This window comes from Dermacentor variabilis, chromosome 1 (genome assembly GCF_050947875.1).
Source record: "Dermacentor variabilis isolate Ectoservices chromosome 1, ASM5094787v1, whole genome shotgun sequence".
NCBI classification, from domain to species: domain Eukaryota; kingdom Metazoa; phylum Arthropoda; class Arachnida; order Ixodida; family Ixodidae; genus Dermacentor; species Dermacentor variabilis.
In genome coordinates this window covers 265,064,688-265,076,421 of record NC_134568.1, presented here as the reverse complement: position 1 = coordinate 265,076,421, position 11,734 = coordinate 265,064,688, and the positions used below count along the sequence as shown (strand labels likewise).

Here is an 11,734-nt window from a genome sequence, read left to right as displayed (position 1 = left end):
GTGGCAAAGAGGCACGCTTTATCTTAAACGGCCACATATGCTAAAGTATTGGCTGGTCCAATGGGCAGCTTACTGAGGCCCAAGAATTTCCGCAATGACCCTGGCAGGCTGTGAAAGAAACCACTTTAGTGAATAGGATGGTGAGCCAACAATGGACAGCTACTCAGCAGCACAGAATCCTTTGTATATGCCAAGTGTGTTTGAATAGTGATGTAACCATTCCACGACAAATTGCATTACCTGTGGCCAAGTTCGGCACATTCCAGTAAGGCCTTTCTAGGCATGCAGCATGCTAATGCTAGTGAACTGGTGCAATGTCTGCTGCTTCAAAGGTTTCAGGAGTAACATCAGCGAGCGTACCAAAGGACCATCTAAACACCACGTGCCTGTCATCAGCATACTATGGCTCCATCCACAGTGAAAAAAAAAGCGTAGCATCATCTTCATCACCACGAGTACTTATCAGCCACAATCATCAGTGCTGTGTACGTGCATGTGAGCCCAGCCACAGGTGAACAAGAATGCACTTTCGTACTTGGCTAGGCTGGACGCTGTAATCACCATTACGCTTGCTCTTAGGAATAAACGCGAGGATGACGGTTTGCCAAGTTGGTCACGGGCCTGTCACCCTTACAAAAGGCAATGCTGTGCGCCACAGTACATTATGATGTCACCAGAAAATACCTGGCGCACATTAATAACGATGATGCACTGAAGCAAGCAGCAATTTTAAAGTCAAAGCCTTTCTCAGCGAGGCACCAGCACTTTTCCGTATTGGGTATGTTTCTAGCCTCTTTCATGGGCCGATCCCGCATATAGTGCAGCCTAAAATGTGGGATGATATGTGCTATTAGGTATGTGCCCCTGGGATACCTTGGGACCAGTAGTCACCTTGATGTTCTGAATATATATATTCACACCAGCGTACACTTTGAACACCGTTCGAGGAAGTCCAAGCAAAATGCTGATCCTCGCCATTGCTACTTCAACTGCCAGTTTTTAAGATAAACCAATCAATTAAGTTGTCCGACGACTGGATTCGAACAATAGACCTCTAGTACAGAAGCTCGATACTCCTACCATCATGCCACAGATGGTTTTCCACCAGTTCTGGCATGTAAAACCCTGGAAATTATTTAAAATTCCTTAGCATATCATGCGTCAAGATGTGGGCCGATCGTGAAAATAGTGCAGTATAAACATGTAAGCCGGTGCCGAAGATAGTACAGTCTTAAAATGTCAGCAGACTCTGAAGGCAGTGCAGTCAAACAATTTAAAAGTCTGACAATCCTTTTACTCCCCTCATATAAGGGCTAATGCAATACTGTCCCATGCGCATTGACCATGCCCCTACCTCACCCCAAACTTGCTCAGGAAGACTTTGACTTTCATAGACTTCAAATGGAGGTTTAATCACCCTCCAACTTCTTTTTTTCCTTTTGCAAATAACACATGCTTTGTTGGGTTCTTATTTAAAAACATTATGGGCACAACAAAAGATGCACAGTGCAAGCAGCAAATAGAACAATGAATATGTTGTAGAACATAAAATTATACTGCAGCAAGGTTACTTGGCATTATGCCCGACATCATGTGATGCAGAACCTTATGGTGTGCGATTTGGGAGCAGCTGCCAAGACAACTGAGGTAAAGCATACGAGTACCTGACAAGTAATGATTCTAAAAGATACTGATCGGCTAGTTGGGGAGCTATGATATTGAAGTAGCACACTTACATCTGACTTGTACACATAGAAGGCGCCTGTGTATGTCCTTTCTATGTGTACGTGTATGTGTCATATATAAGTGCGCTGCTTCAATATCAAGTAATCATCTTCAAGTAAGCATGGCCAATATTATTTGCCAGCAGATGCCTATCATGCAATAGCACTATGAATACATAAATTTTTAACATATGACCGCTCATGGCATCCTCATTAAGTAAGCACAGGGGCTGACTGTAATTTACGTAGTAGCAAAAGATTTTAACATGAGAGCGTTAAGGGCCCCGTGTCGCAGAAAATCTGGTGTCAGCATTTGGCGCCAGTGTCCCCGTGAACAAAAATTCCCATATATATTTAGGTATATGTATATGCCACGCCTTGCTACATGACATGTGGTGTATGCGGTTTATATTGCCACACCATTCTGTCACTAAAGTTGCTCCTACCTTTTCATACATTCTTGATGTTATTCCTTGGAATTTTGAGAATGGCAGCCCACAAACAAATGTCATGAAACAAAACACCGACAGTGCATGTCTTTTATGTTAAATCTTCTCAGACTGAAATATTAAAGGTGCTAAACAATAGAAACCTGAAAATGGTGTAATTTTTTTAGTGCAGCTGTGCACTAGCTCTGGGATTGGCCCATGCAAGAGGCCATGTTTCTACCAGAAAGCTTGCCTTCATGCATAGCATTCGCCGCCAACGTTTCCCAGTAAACATTAAAAGGACTGACAACCAATTTTCATGGTACCCATCTTTTTAGTGCAAAGGAAAACTTGATGGTCAGAGTGTCTAATCATGAAGCTGTAATGTGTAAAACACCGTAAAATATTTTTTATTTGAAATTTCCTATCTGTAGTGAGGATGTAGTCGTTCACTGAAAGCATGCTGAAAACGGTGATAGGTGAGCGCAATAGCGACTATACGCCAGTATTAGTGGGAGGCAAAAGACAAGTACAGCCGTAACTGTGAGAAAATATTAATTACTTTATCAAGTTGATGTTACTGCGATTCATGTTTTCTTAAGTGTTAAAATATTTCTATGTTTTCGTGGTTTCCTGTCGAACTGCTTTGGTATTTAATGAGTCAAAACGAAACCAATCGGATTGAAAATGAAACAACGCTTTTACATGAGATAGGTAGTTCAGTGTGTTGCCACAGACATGTGTGCGCTTTTGATTTCTGAAGCATAGAATAAAGTGCAAGTTTCTATTAATATACCAACTGCAATTTTAAGCAATACTTATGCTGTACTTAATAACAGTCAACTTACATACAGTAATCTCACAGACTACATCCGAAGTACCACTATTTCACCGCCAGGCCTTGCCACTTACTGGTTTCTGAGACTTTCTTTGCAAATTTAATACTTATAATTCCTACTTAAATCGCAAACAGCGTCCTGGATTCTATCACTATAAACCAGCATGGTCATTTCATTTCTATTAACATCTCACAACACATTCTGGCCAGTTGTCAGTCCCTTTCAGGTTACATAAGCTGCAGTTGCCGGGAAGCACGAGAAGCAGTCAGGGATCTTTGAATGCTATCGTGTTCCACTTTTAAAGACGAAGCTGCAGTGTTCTCCAAATTTTTAACAAAGAAAAGAAGAGATAAGAATAAGTTCAAGACCACACAGGCGTTAGTATAGCTCATCTACAGATACACCCTATTATGTCATTCATAGCCATTTCTTGGATGATCACTGCCTATCAAGGCACATCATGGAATGTGAACATATTGAAATTACCCAGGGACACAGTATAGTGACATGCCTCAGATGGCACTGCAGAACAAAATTAGAATTCCACTAAGCAAAGAATTAATACTGTGTCAAATGATCAAGCTGAGAGCTATTTTGTCCCCTGAAAGGAAAACATTTGCAAAACTGCCCGTTATTGGTAAAGAAAGAAAAAAAAAACATCAAGACGTTTCCCTTAAATAACCTCCACAAGGTAGACATCAAAGTTGGTGTGCACAAAGGATACATCCCTTTGGCTAGAGAGAGAGAGAGGGCTCTTTATTGGAAAAACAGAGAATTTTGCCGGCGCGTATATAACTGCTGGCATGCTACTCTGTATAGGGATGGGGAATGGGATTAAAAGATTCCAGAAAAGAGTTCGAGAAAAAAAGGATAAAAGTAAATATGAAATGTCCGAGTGGACCTGATACTAATATTTACAGGTGACATGGCGGGTAAATTTAAGCTTTTGTATAGGAAGGATGCAATGTTTAAAGCTTTCCTATTTGACCAATTTCTGTCAGGTAATTGAACAATAAATCCAAAACCCGTCGCTGGTTTGAAGGGCCGGGCATTGGACCTAAGATGCTCGGTAACGTTAACGGTTCGTGGCAAATCATGTCCATTTGGTGCTCCAAAAATTGTCTCTCGTCGCGGTACGCGGGGCATTCTAGTACAGTAAAAGCTCGTTAATTCGAACTCGTGGGGGACTGAAAAATTGTTCGAATTAAGCGGAGTTTGAATTAACAAGCGGGCGGAAAAAAAAAAAAAAAAAAAAAAAAAAAAAAAGAAGATGGCCATTGCATTTGGCTGCTAGGGCCGAAGCCAAAATAGCCATATCTGGGATCGTCATCGAGGAATACGCACTACTACTCTTTGAGGTCGGCGATTGCGGGTATTAAAATCATGCGAGTCCAAACACCAAAGGAAAAACAGCGTCCGCTGCGGCGTACGCGGTTGTTGCGACGCGCGTCTTTTCTTTTCTTTCTTTCCTCTTATCTTTGAACTCTCCTCTATCTGCACGCGGCAGCGGTGATGGCTTGGCCTGAGCCAATCGGCAGGCCCGTGCACTTTCCTTTTCATCCTTCCCTCAGTCGCAACAACAACAACGCCGGAGGCTCCAGCAAGGAAATTGGCGGCTCGCCTCGTGCGTGCAAAAATGCGCGCTGGCTTATTTATTCTCGTTGCTGTGCATATTAAAAAAAAAAATTTCAATGCATTGTACTCGTTACGAGGTGACTTCTATTTACGAGAAGCAATGTCGGCTGCCGGCTCCTAGTTCGAATTAACCGACGTGAGTACCGGTACGTTCGAATTATCAGGCGTTCCGGCCCATTGATATACATAGGGCTTTGCAGGGACCCGGGCATCAGTTCGAATTAACCGGCGGTTCGAATCAAGCGATTTCGAATTAACGAGCTTTTACTGTAATATGTGCTCAATTGTCTCTAAGTTGTGAGTTATCACAGTATGGGTTAGTGGTAAGTCCTATGCTGTACAGATAATTGTTCGTGTATGCCACGTTCAGTCGAGGACGATGGTACAATGTCTCTAAGTGTCGAGGAAGTGGTCGTGGAATTTTTGGTCTCATTTCTGGGTCAATGTAACGTAGGAAGTTATCTTGGTGAAGCGGCAGATTCAAGATGCGGTCTTTTTCTTGATAGGCATATTTTTTTGCCATGTTTGAAGCATCGGTTTTTGTTTGTAAAATATGTTCTTTTGAACTTGCGGTATTGGAGTCCATGTCTGGCGGCTTCGTCCGCTCTTTCATTTCCCGAAATGCCGGCATGGCCAGGTATCCACTGGAACTTTATGCAATGCCCAGCAATCTTAGCCCTGTGGTGAAGATAAGCAATGTCAAATGCTGCTGGTTGATTATTGCAACGCTTGTGCCTGTTCCAGATACTTTGTAGGGCTCCTTTTGAGTCTGTGAAAATCACCCATGTCCTTGGCGGCTGCTGTCGAAGTACATACACAAGGGCCTCCTTAATGCCATATAGCTCCGCTGAAGTAGATGATGTCGCTCGCTCAAGACGAAACGAGAATCGTTGCCCTGTAGAGGTTACAAAAAGTCCGCATGATGAACGATGTGGAGTTGTAGAGCCATCTGTGAAAATGTGCGTTGCGGCTGCGTATTCTTTGTGCATATATTCTAAAGCTATCTGATAAGTCGCTGCCTGAGGCATTTTCTTTTTCGCACTGATTCCAGGTATATATGGCACGATTTCCAGTGGGGACGGTGTCTATGGTGAAATGTTGCGCGGCATAAGTTGTGACGCCTGAGCAGGAATCGAAATAGATATGCTTCCGACGGCCTGCCCAAAGCTAGATGTAGCACGGGTTCTGGAAATATCCTTTAAAAAGTGAGTCTTCGTATGAATGACGTGGCGGAGGTGTATCCGAAGTGTCTCCTGCGAACATAGCACTTCCAGAGGCAGGCATCCAGCTTCTGCTACAGTCCCTGACCGGGACGACCCCTTCGGAAGGCCAAGACATACGCGAAGGCAGTTGTTTTGTGCTGCCTCGAGTTTTCTCTTGCTTGTGGGAGATATTTTGTGCAGGATCGGGAGGTAATATCGTAGTGTTCCGTCGACGTAGGCCTTATGGAGGAGCACCATTGATCTACAGTTGCTGCCCCACTGTGTTCCGGCTAAAAATCGGAATACGTGCGACGCCGAGGAAATCTTCTCACTCAGTTTTTTCACTTGGGGCGACCATGTGAGGTTCCTATCGATCGTCACTCCAAGAAACCTTTGCGTCTTGACGTATGGAAGGGCACGACCACCCAACACTAGTGGGTATTTTTCCATACACCTCCGCGTGAAAGCCATGGCAACGCTTTTGTCGGGGGACAATTTCAGACCCCTAGGATTTAGGTAGGCCGATATATTTGCTAGCGCTCTCTGGAGGCGTTGTTTGGTGGTACCGCGGGAACGCGCCGCACTCCAAATGCAGATGTCGTCCGCATACAGTGTGATTTTGACGCCAGGGGGCAGGTTTCTTTTCAGATGGATGAGGACTAAATTAAATAATACCGGGCTTAACACAGCTCCTTGTGGCACTCCCTTCTCGACGGCATAAAGCGCCGTGGGGCCATCCGGGGTACACATGAAAAGTTGGCGTCCTTGAAGATAGTCTTCAATCCATGCGTAGAGCCGTCCTCCAAGACCAAGGGTTTCCAAAGCGTCAAGTATTGCTTTATGATAGACCGAATCATATGCTGCCTTAATGTCTAAAAATAATGCAGTAGGTATGTTTCCAGAGACCAATTCCTCTTCAAGTGATGAGACCAAGGCAATGACATTATCAATTGCGGATCTATTTTGCCGGAAGCCATTCATTTCCTCCGGGTAAACTTTTGCAGTTTCCAAGAACCAATTTAGTCGTTTGTAGATCATTTTTTCGAATAGCTTCCCTACGCAGCTAAGCAGAGATATGGGCCTGAAGGAGGCGTAATTTGTTGGCTGCTTCGCTGGCTTCAATATAGGAATGACTTTCGCAAGCTTCCATTCCGTAGGAACCTCCCCAGTTATCCATGAGGCGTTGTAGTATTCCAGAAGGCGTAGGCGAGATGTGTGGCCTAGATTTGCGAGCGCTGCATAACTCACGCCGTCATGGCCAGGTGATGATCGCTTGTTTACGTCGCCGATTGCTGCCGTGAGCTCTTCGATGGTGAATGGTAATTCTAAGTCAGGAAGGGTAGCTCGAGGTGGACTAGGCTGACGACTTGCAATTTGCCGCAAAGGTTGTGCCCCGTTGGAAAGGAGCCTGCAGTACTGCTCTGCCACCTCTTTCAGGGATGCGCGCTCATGTAATGAGAGGGCGATAAAAGGATACAGCTGTTGCGGCTCTTTGCGAATGCCTCTGACGACTCGCCAGATTTTGCTCAGCGGTTGTCGTATGTCCAGTGTCCCACAAAAGTCCCTCCACCTTTTTCGGTCCAGTTTGGTGAGGTAACGTCGTATATGTCTTTGTGTCCGTCGACAAGTTCTGAGGTCTTCGATATCCTTCGTACGTAGAGCCTTCCTTTCGGCACGCCTTCGAATGGCACATAACCTTTCAAATTCCTCATCGTTTGTTGGTACATTACAATGCTTAGTGGCAGAGCGGGTACTTTGTTTGAGGCAATGAGCTATTGTCGGTATTATTTCTGTATTCGTAGTTGAGGCTGTGATTCCTTTGTCTACGGCTGCTGTGTAAGCTTCCCAGTCTACCGACTTCAGTTTCACTTTTCTGGGCGACGTCCGAAAATGGAGGGCAGAGATTAGGATCGGGTAGTGATCACTACCTCGAGTCTCGAAATCTGTACACTATCCGAACATAGGGGCCACTGGACTTGATACGAATGTGACGTCAATGCAGCTAACAGTCGTCGGATTTTTCAGGTATGTTATGCTGCCATCGTTCAAGGGCTCTATATTGTATTTTGCAAAAAACTTCGCCAGCTTGGCACCCCGAGCACATGTATGTGAACTGCCCCAGATCTCGTTATGTGCGTTGAAATCGCCACAAATAATATGTGGAGACTGAGTGTTTGTCAACAAGTTTTCCAATCTTGTCACGTCGAAAGGTGATCCTGGTTCCAAGTAGACGCCGATCAGGGTAAACACTTTAGATGCAATCACTGTGGTTGCGCAAATATATTCGTTCTTGTCATGTGGTGCTACGTCAATCGCAGAGGCAGGTATGTCGTTGCGAAATCCAACGAGAAGTCGGCTAATTCCATTTTGTCGCCTTGAATGATGAAAATAATACCCCTTTATCCTAAAGTGCTCGTCGACGCGAGACTCGGAAATGACTAAAAAAGGGAATCGGTACACTCGCGTAAGATGCTTAAAGTCTGCTAACTTAGAGCGCAAGCCGCGAGCGTTCCACTGGAATATAGTACATGTGCGGAAGTGTTTGTTGGTGGACACCGCTTGTGAGACGATTGTTGGCGAAGCCATCGTTGCTACTGCGAAGAATCACGGCTTTGAGCCGTGAAAGAAGACGACACTAGCGTTTCCAAAGCCAGGACGGCCTCTATTTCAGGGATGCTCTTAAACGATGGGCTGGCACGCAGAATAGCCTTGATTGCGGCGAACATCATGGGAATCAGCATACTTGGTATCTCATTTGCAGTGCTACCATCTAACAACTTTTCTTGGTTCTTCCTGTTCTTCTGCTGCGACCTTGAGGACACTTGTTGCTGTCGTGGGCTTGAGGTTATATCACTTGAGGGCTTTGATGGATTCGTTGCAGTTGAAGGCCTTTGCTGGTTTTCTTTCACGACTGAGGCGTAGGACTTTTTCAAAGCCGTGTCGCTGCGCTGCACCGTGTCGTGTTGCGTTTGGTTTGTAGATGTATACATCACATCCGGATTCGGTGGTGGTTCTCGCCGTTTCCGCACTTTTCCTTGGATTTGCTCCATCGTCCGTGCAAGAGTGGCTGATTTCTTCTTAGGACACCCTCCGTATGACGCAGCATGCTCAGCTCCACAGTTTGCACACCGAGGCTGGGAACGTGACGTACACTCCTTATGCGTATGTGGACCAGCGCATATCTTGCAGCGGATGGGGCCTTTACAATATTTCGCTATATGTCCATGTCTTTGACATCTGAAACATTGAGTAGCAGACCCCATGTATTCCGTCACAGGATAACTGCAGAAGCCAAGCGACACTCGGTTTGGTAAAGGGGCGTCCTTAGAGAATTCCAGGATGACCGGGCGTCTTCGGGTTTCCGTTACTACGCCATCTTCGTTAGGGACGTAGAAAACTTGCCTTTTAGCAGATATGACTCCTTGTTCGCTCAAATACTCCTTGAGGTCGTCATCTGAGTACTCAACAGGAACGTCCTGTATCCTCCCGTACGTGGCAGAGTAGGAGTATGGAACTCGAGCTTCTACAGGAATACCCGATAGATCTGTCACTGTGAGGAGACGATTGGCTGCAGGAAGTGTAGACACTGTCACCATGAGGCTGCCATCCTTGTTGAGACGGTGGCTGAGTATCTTTTCTTGGGCTGTTGTCACGACCGCAGAAGCCAGAAGATTTGGGTTTACTTTCCATAAGCTGCTGTCAGGCTGAGTTGGCTTGAATATAACAGGAACACCTGCGGCTCTTTTCTTTTTGTAAGAGACAACAGTGAAGGCTGTCTGGTCCATCTCTTCGTTGTCTCCTGTAGATTGCCTTGCGTCGATGTCATCTTCACGTAGCCTTTTCCTTGCTTGCTCATCTTCTCTGTGGTCTACAGGAGCAACGTGCTGACTTGATTGCCGATTGCTTGCGACGGATGCCATCAGAGCATCACGAAGGTTGGCTGACAGCGGAGGCTCGCCGCGCTGCTTCAGTCCGGTGCGCTTCGGGAGCCGCTTGCTGTGCTTCTCTCGCAGGACGGTGACCCCCAGGCCGGCGTTCGGTGAAAGAGAGGCACAAAGAGTAAAAAGGCGCTCTACACTTGCTAAAAAAGACTTAAAATTACAGACGGGTGTGCGGAAGCGAGCCTATCGCTCGTCGTCTTCTTCGTCGTCTCCCTTTGGCTAGCTTGCTCATTGACTCTGCATGTTTGTGCACATTTTTGTACCTAAGAGATGCCACCCAAATATAAATGGATAGGTATGCAACAGCAGTTCTGACCAAGTGCTATGGCCTGTTGTACAGCTTCAACAGAAAGAATTGCCCTCATTCAAAGTGTTCCCAACTGCACTAGAGCTTTTGTAGCACTTTTGTGTCATGCATACACCTTTGCCTTCTTTTCTATGAGGCATTTTAGTATGATGCATCATAGCTAACTGCTGTGTGACTCTACATTGGGGCCAGCTGACTTTCGCCACTACTGTTGACAGGTGGTCCCACAAGTTTGCCTCAAAGATGCAGCACGAGAGACCTATACTATGGATCAGTTTGTCGAACAGTACATTGCAAACAGGACTCGGAAAGGAGACACAGTGCTGTGCAATTTTTACAAGCCCCATTTCCACAAAGTGTACTACCAATTTCCTTTGCACTGGTAGTTGCAAAGGTGAATGGTAGTGTGGCTCGGCTGAGTTGGTTTCGTTTTAGGAAAACGTGTTAAACAAAGGTACATCAGAAGGAGGGCATAGAGCATGCAGATAATGCATGGTGTGCACTGCCTTTGTAAAGGTGGCAGTAAACAGTTTTTATCGCCAAGAAAAAATTATGCTATAACTGTTCAGTCTCACTGTTAATTACAGTGAACTGTAAATGGCTGATAACATTGGCGTTTTTTTTTTAAAGCACACCTTTAAGCACAATACATGTACGCTTGAGCGTGGGAATGTACCCACATAAGAACTAGGCGAAAAACTTCCTAAATCACCTTTACTGGCACATTTCCTTTTAGCATGCATGTCCACGGTCAACCGACCATCGTTCGCTTCCTTCCACGCTGTTTCACATCTTCGAATTTCTTCCTGATGCTCGCAGCTTTTTGTGGGTAGTTTCTTGAGTAGCTATCCAGGAATCTTTGAAAGAAGCTTTCGATCCCTGGGTGAGCACTCAGGAATGCCCTTTCTAGAACGTACAAGTCGACGCCTTTGTCTTCAGCTGTCTCGCTAATAAAACTCAAGCCGAAATCGATGGCATAGATTAGAGGAGATGCTGCTTCGCGATGCTGCACCATCAAGTTGGAAGTGGTGAGGTCACCGTGGACTATATGGTTCTTATGCAGAAGTGCAACAACCTCGCCGATTTTGTCCATAAGAAACTCCAAGCTTCTCGCGCGGCCCGCCGCTTCTTCCGATTGCAGAGAAACAATCCTTTCACGGACTGTCTCTGCATTTTCGATGTATCCTGTCACAATGATTCGCGACGTCAAGTCAATAAAGTACACAGGCGGAACCGGCACACCAGCAGCTCTGGTCTTTCGCAAAGCGCGGGCTTCAGCTCGCATGCGCTCAAGAGTCAGCAGCCTGTCCAAGTCGGGGTGCCTGTACTTTTTTTCAAATCTCTCCTTGAAAACAGCAGGTTTTCCAAAATATGTGCCTTTGTACACCCTTGCTTCTGCTCCTTGTTTGAAGAGAACTGCGTCAAATGCATCCATCATGACATCAACACAAAACGCTTAGATCACGAGTCTTGCAGTATCAGCAGGCCGCTAAGACCGGCGTAATGTCATAAATATTCAAGTCGTAACCTCGTAACTTAAAATTACCTTGCGTGCGCGCCTGCTCAACCAAAAGGAGGCATTGGCTCAACATGCGCCAAGACATGCGCGTAGATCGACTTAATATTACGAAACTTTTAAACCAGCGTGCACCGGCTTT

At 45.5% G+C, this 11,734-nt stretch overlaps 1 protein-coding gene across 1 annotated transcript; it reads right to left on the bottom strand.

Moving 5' to 3' along the window:
* Positions 1-10,776: 10,776 nt before the first annotated feature.
* Positions 10,777-11,716, bottom strand: Tcs5 (TP53 regulating kinase). The gene is made up of 2 exons (XM_075674654.1): positions 11,623-11,716; positions 10,777-11,492 (listed from the first exon to the last, which is right to left on the bottom strand). The coding sequence occupies exons 1-2, from the start codon at positions 11,678-11,680 to the stop codon at positions 10,828-10,830; spliced, it is 723 nt and encodes a 240-aa protein (XP_075530769.1). The 5' UTR covers positions 11,681-11,716; the 3' UTR covers positions 10,777-10,827.
* Between the last annotated feature and the right edge of the window lie 18 nt (positions 11,717-11,734).

Coding starts and splice junctions, on each gene's coding strand:
- Tcs5 (XM_075674654.1), bottom strand. CDS start 11,680: ATGTCTTGGCGCATGTTGAGCCAATGCCTCCTTTTGGTTGAGCAGGCG. Junction 11,493..11,622: donor TGAGCAGGCGCGCACGCAAG/GTAATTTTAAGT, acceptor CATTTGACGCAG/TTCTCTTCAAACAAGGAGCA.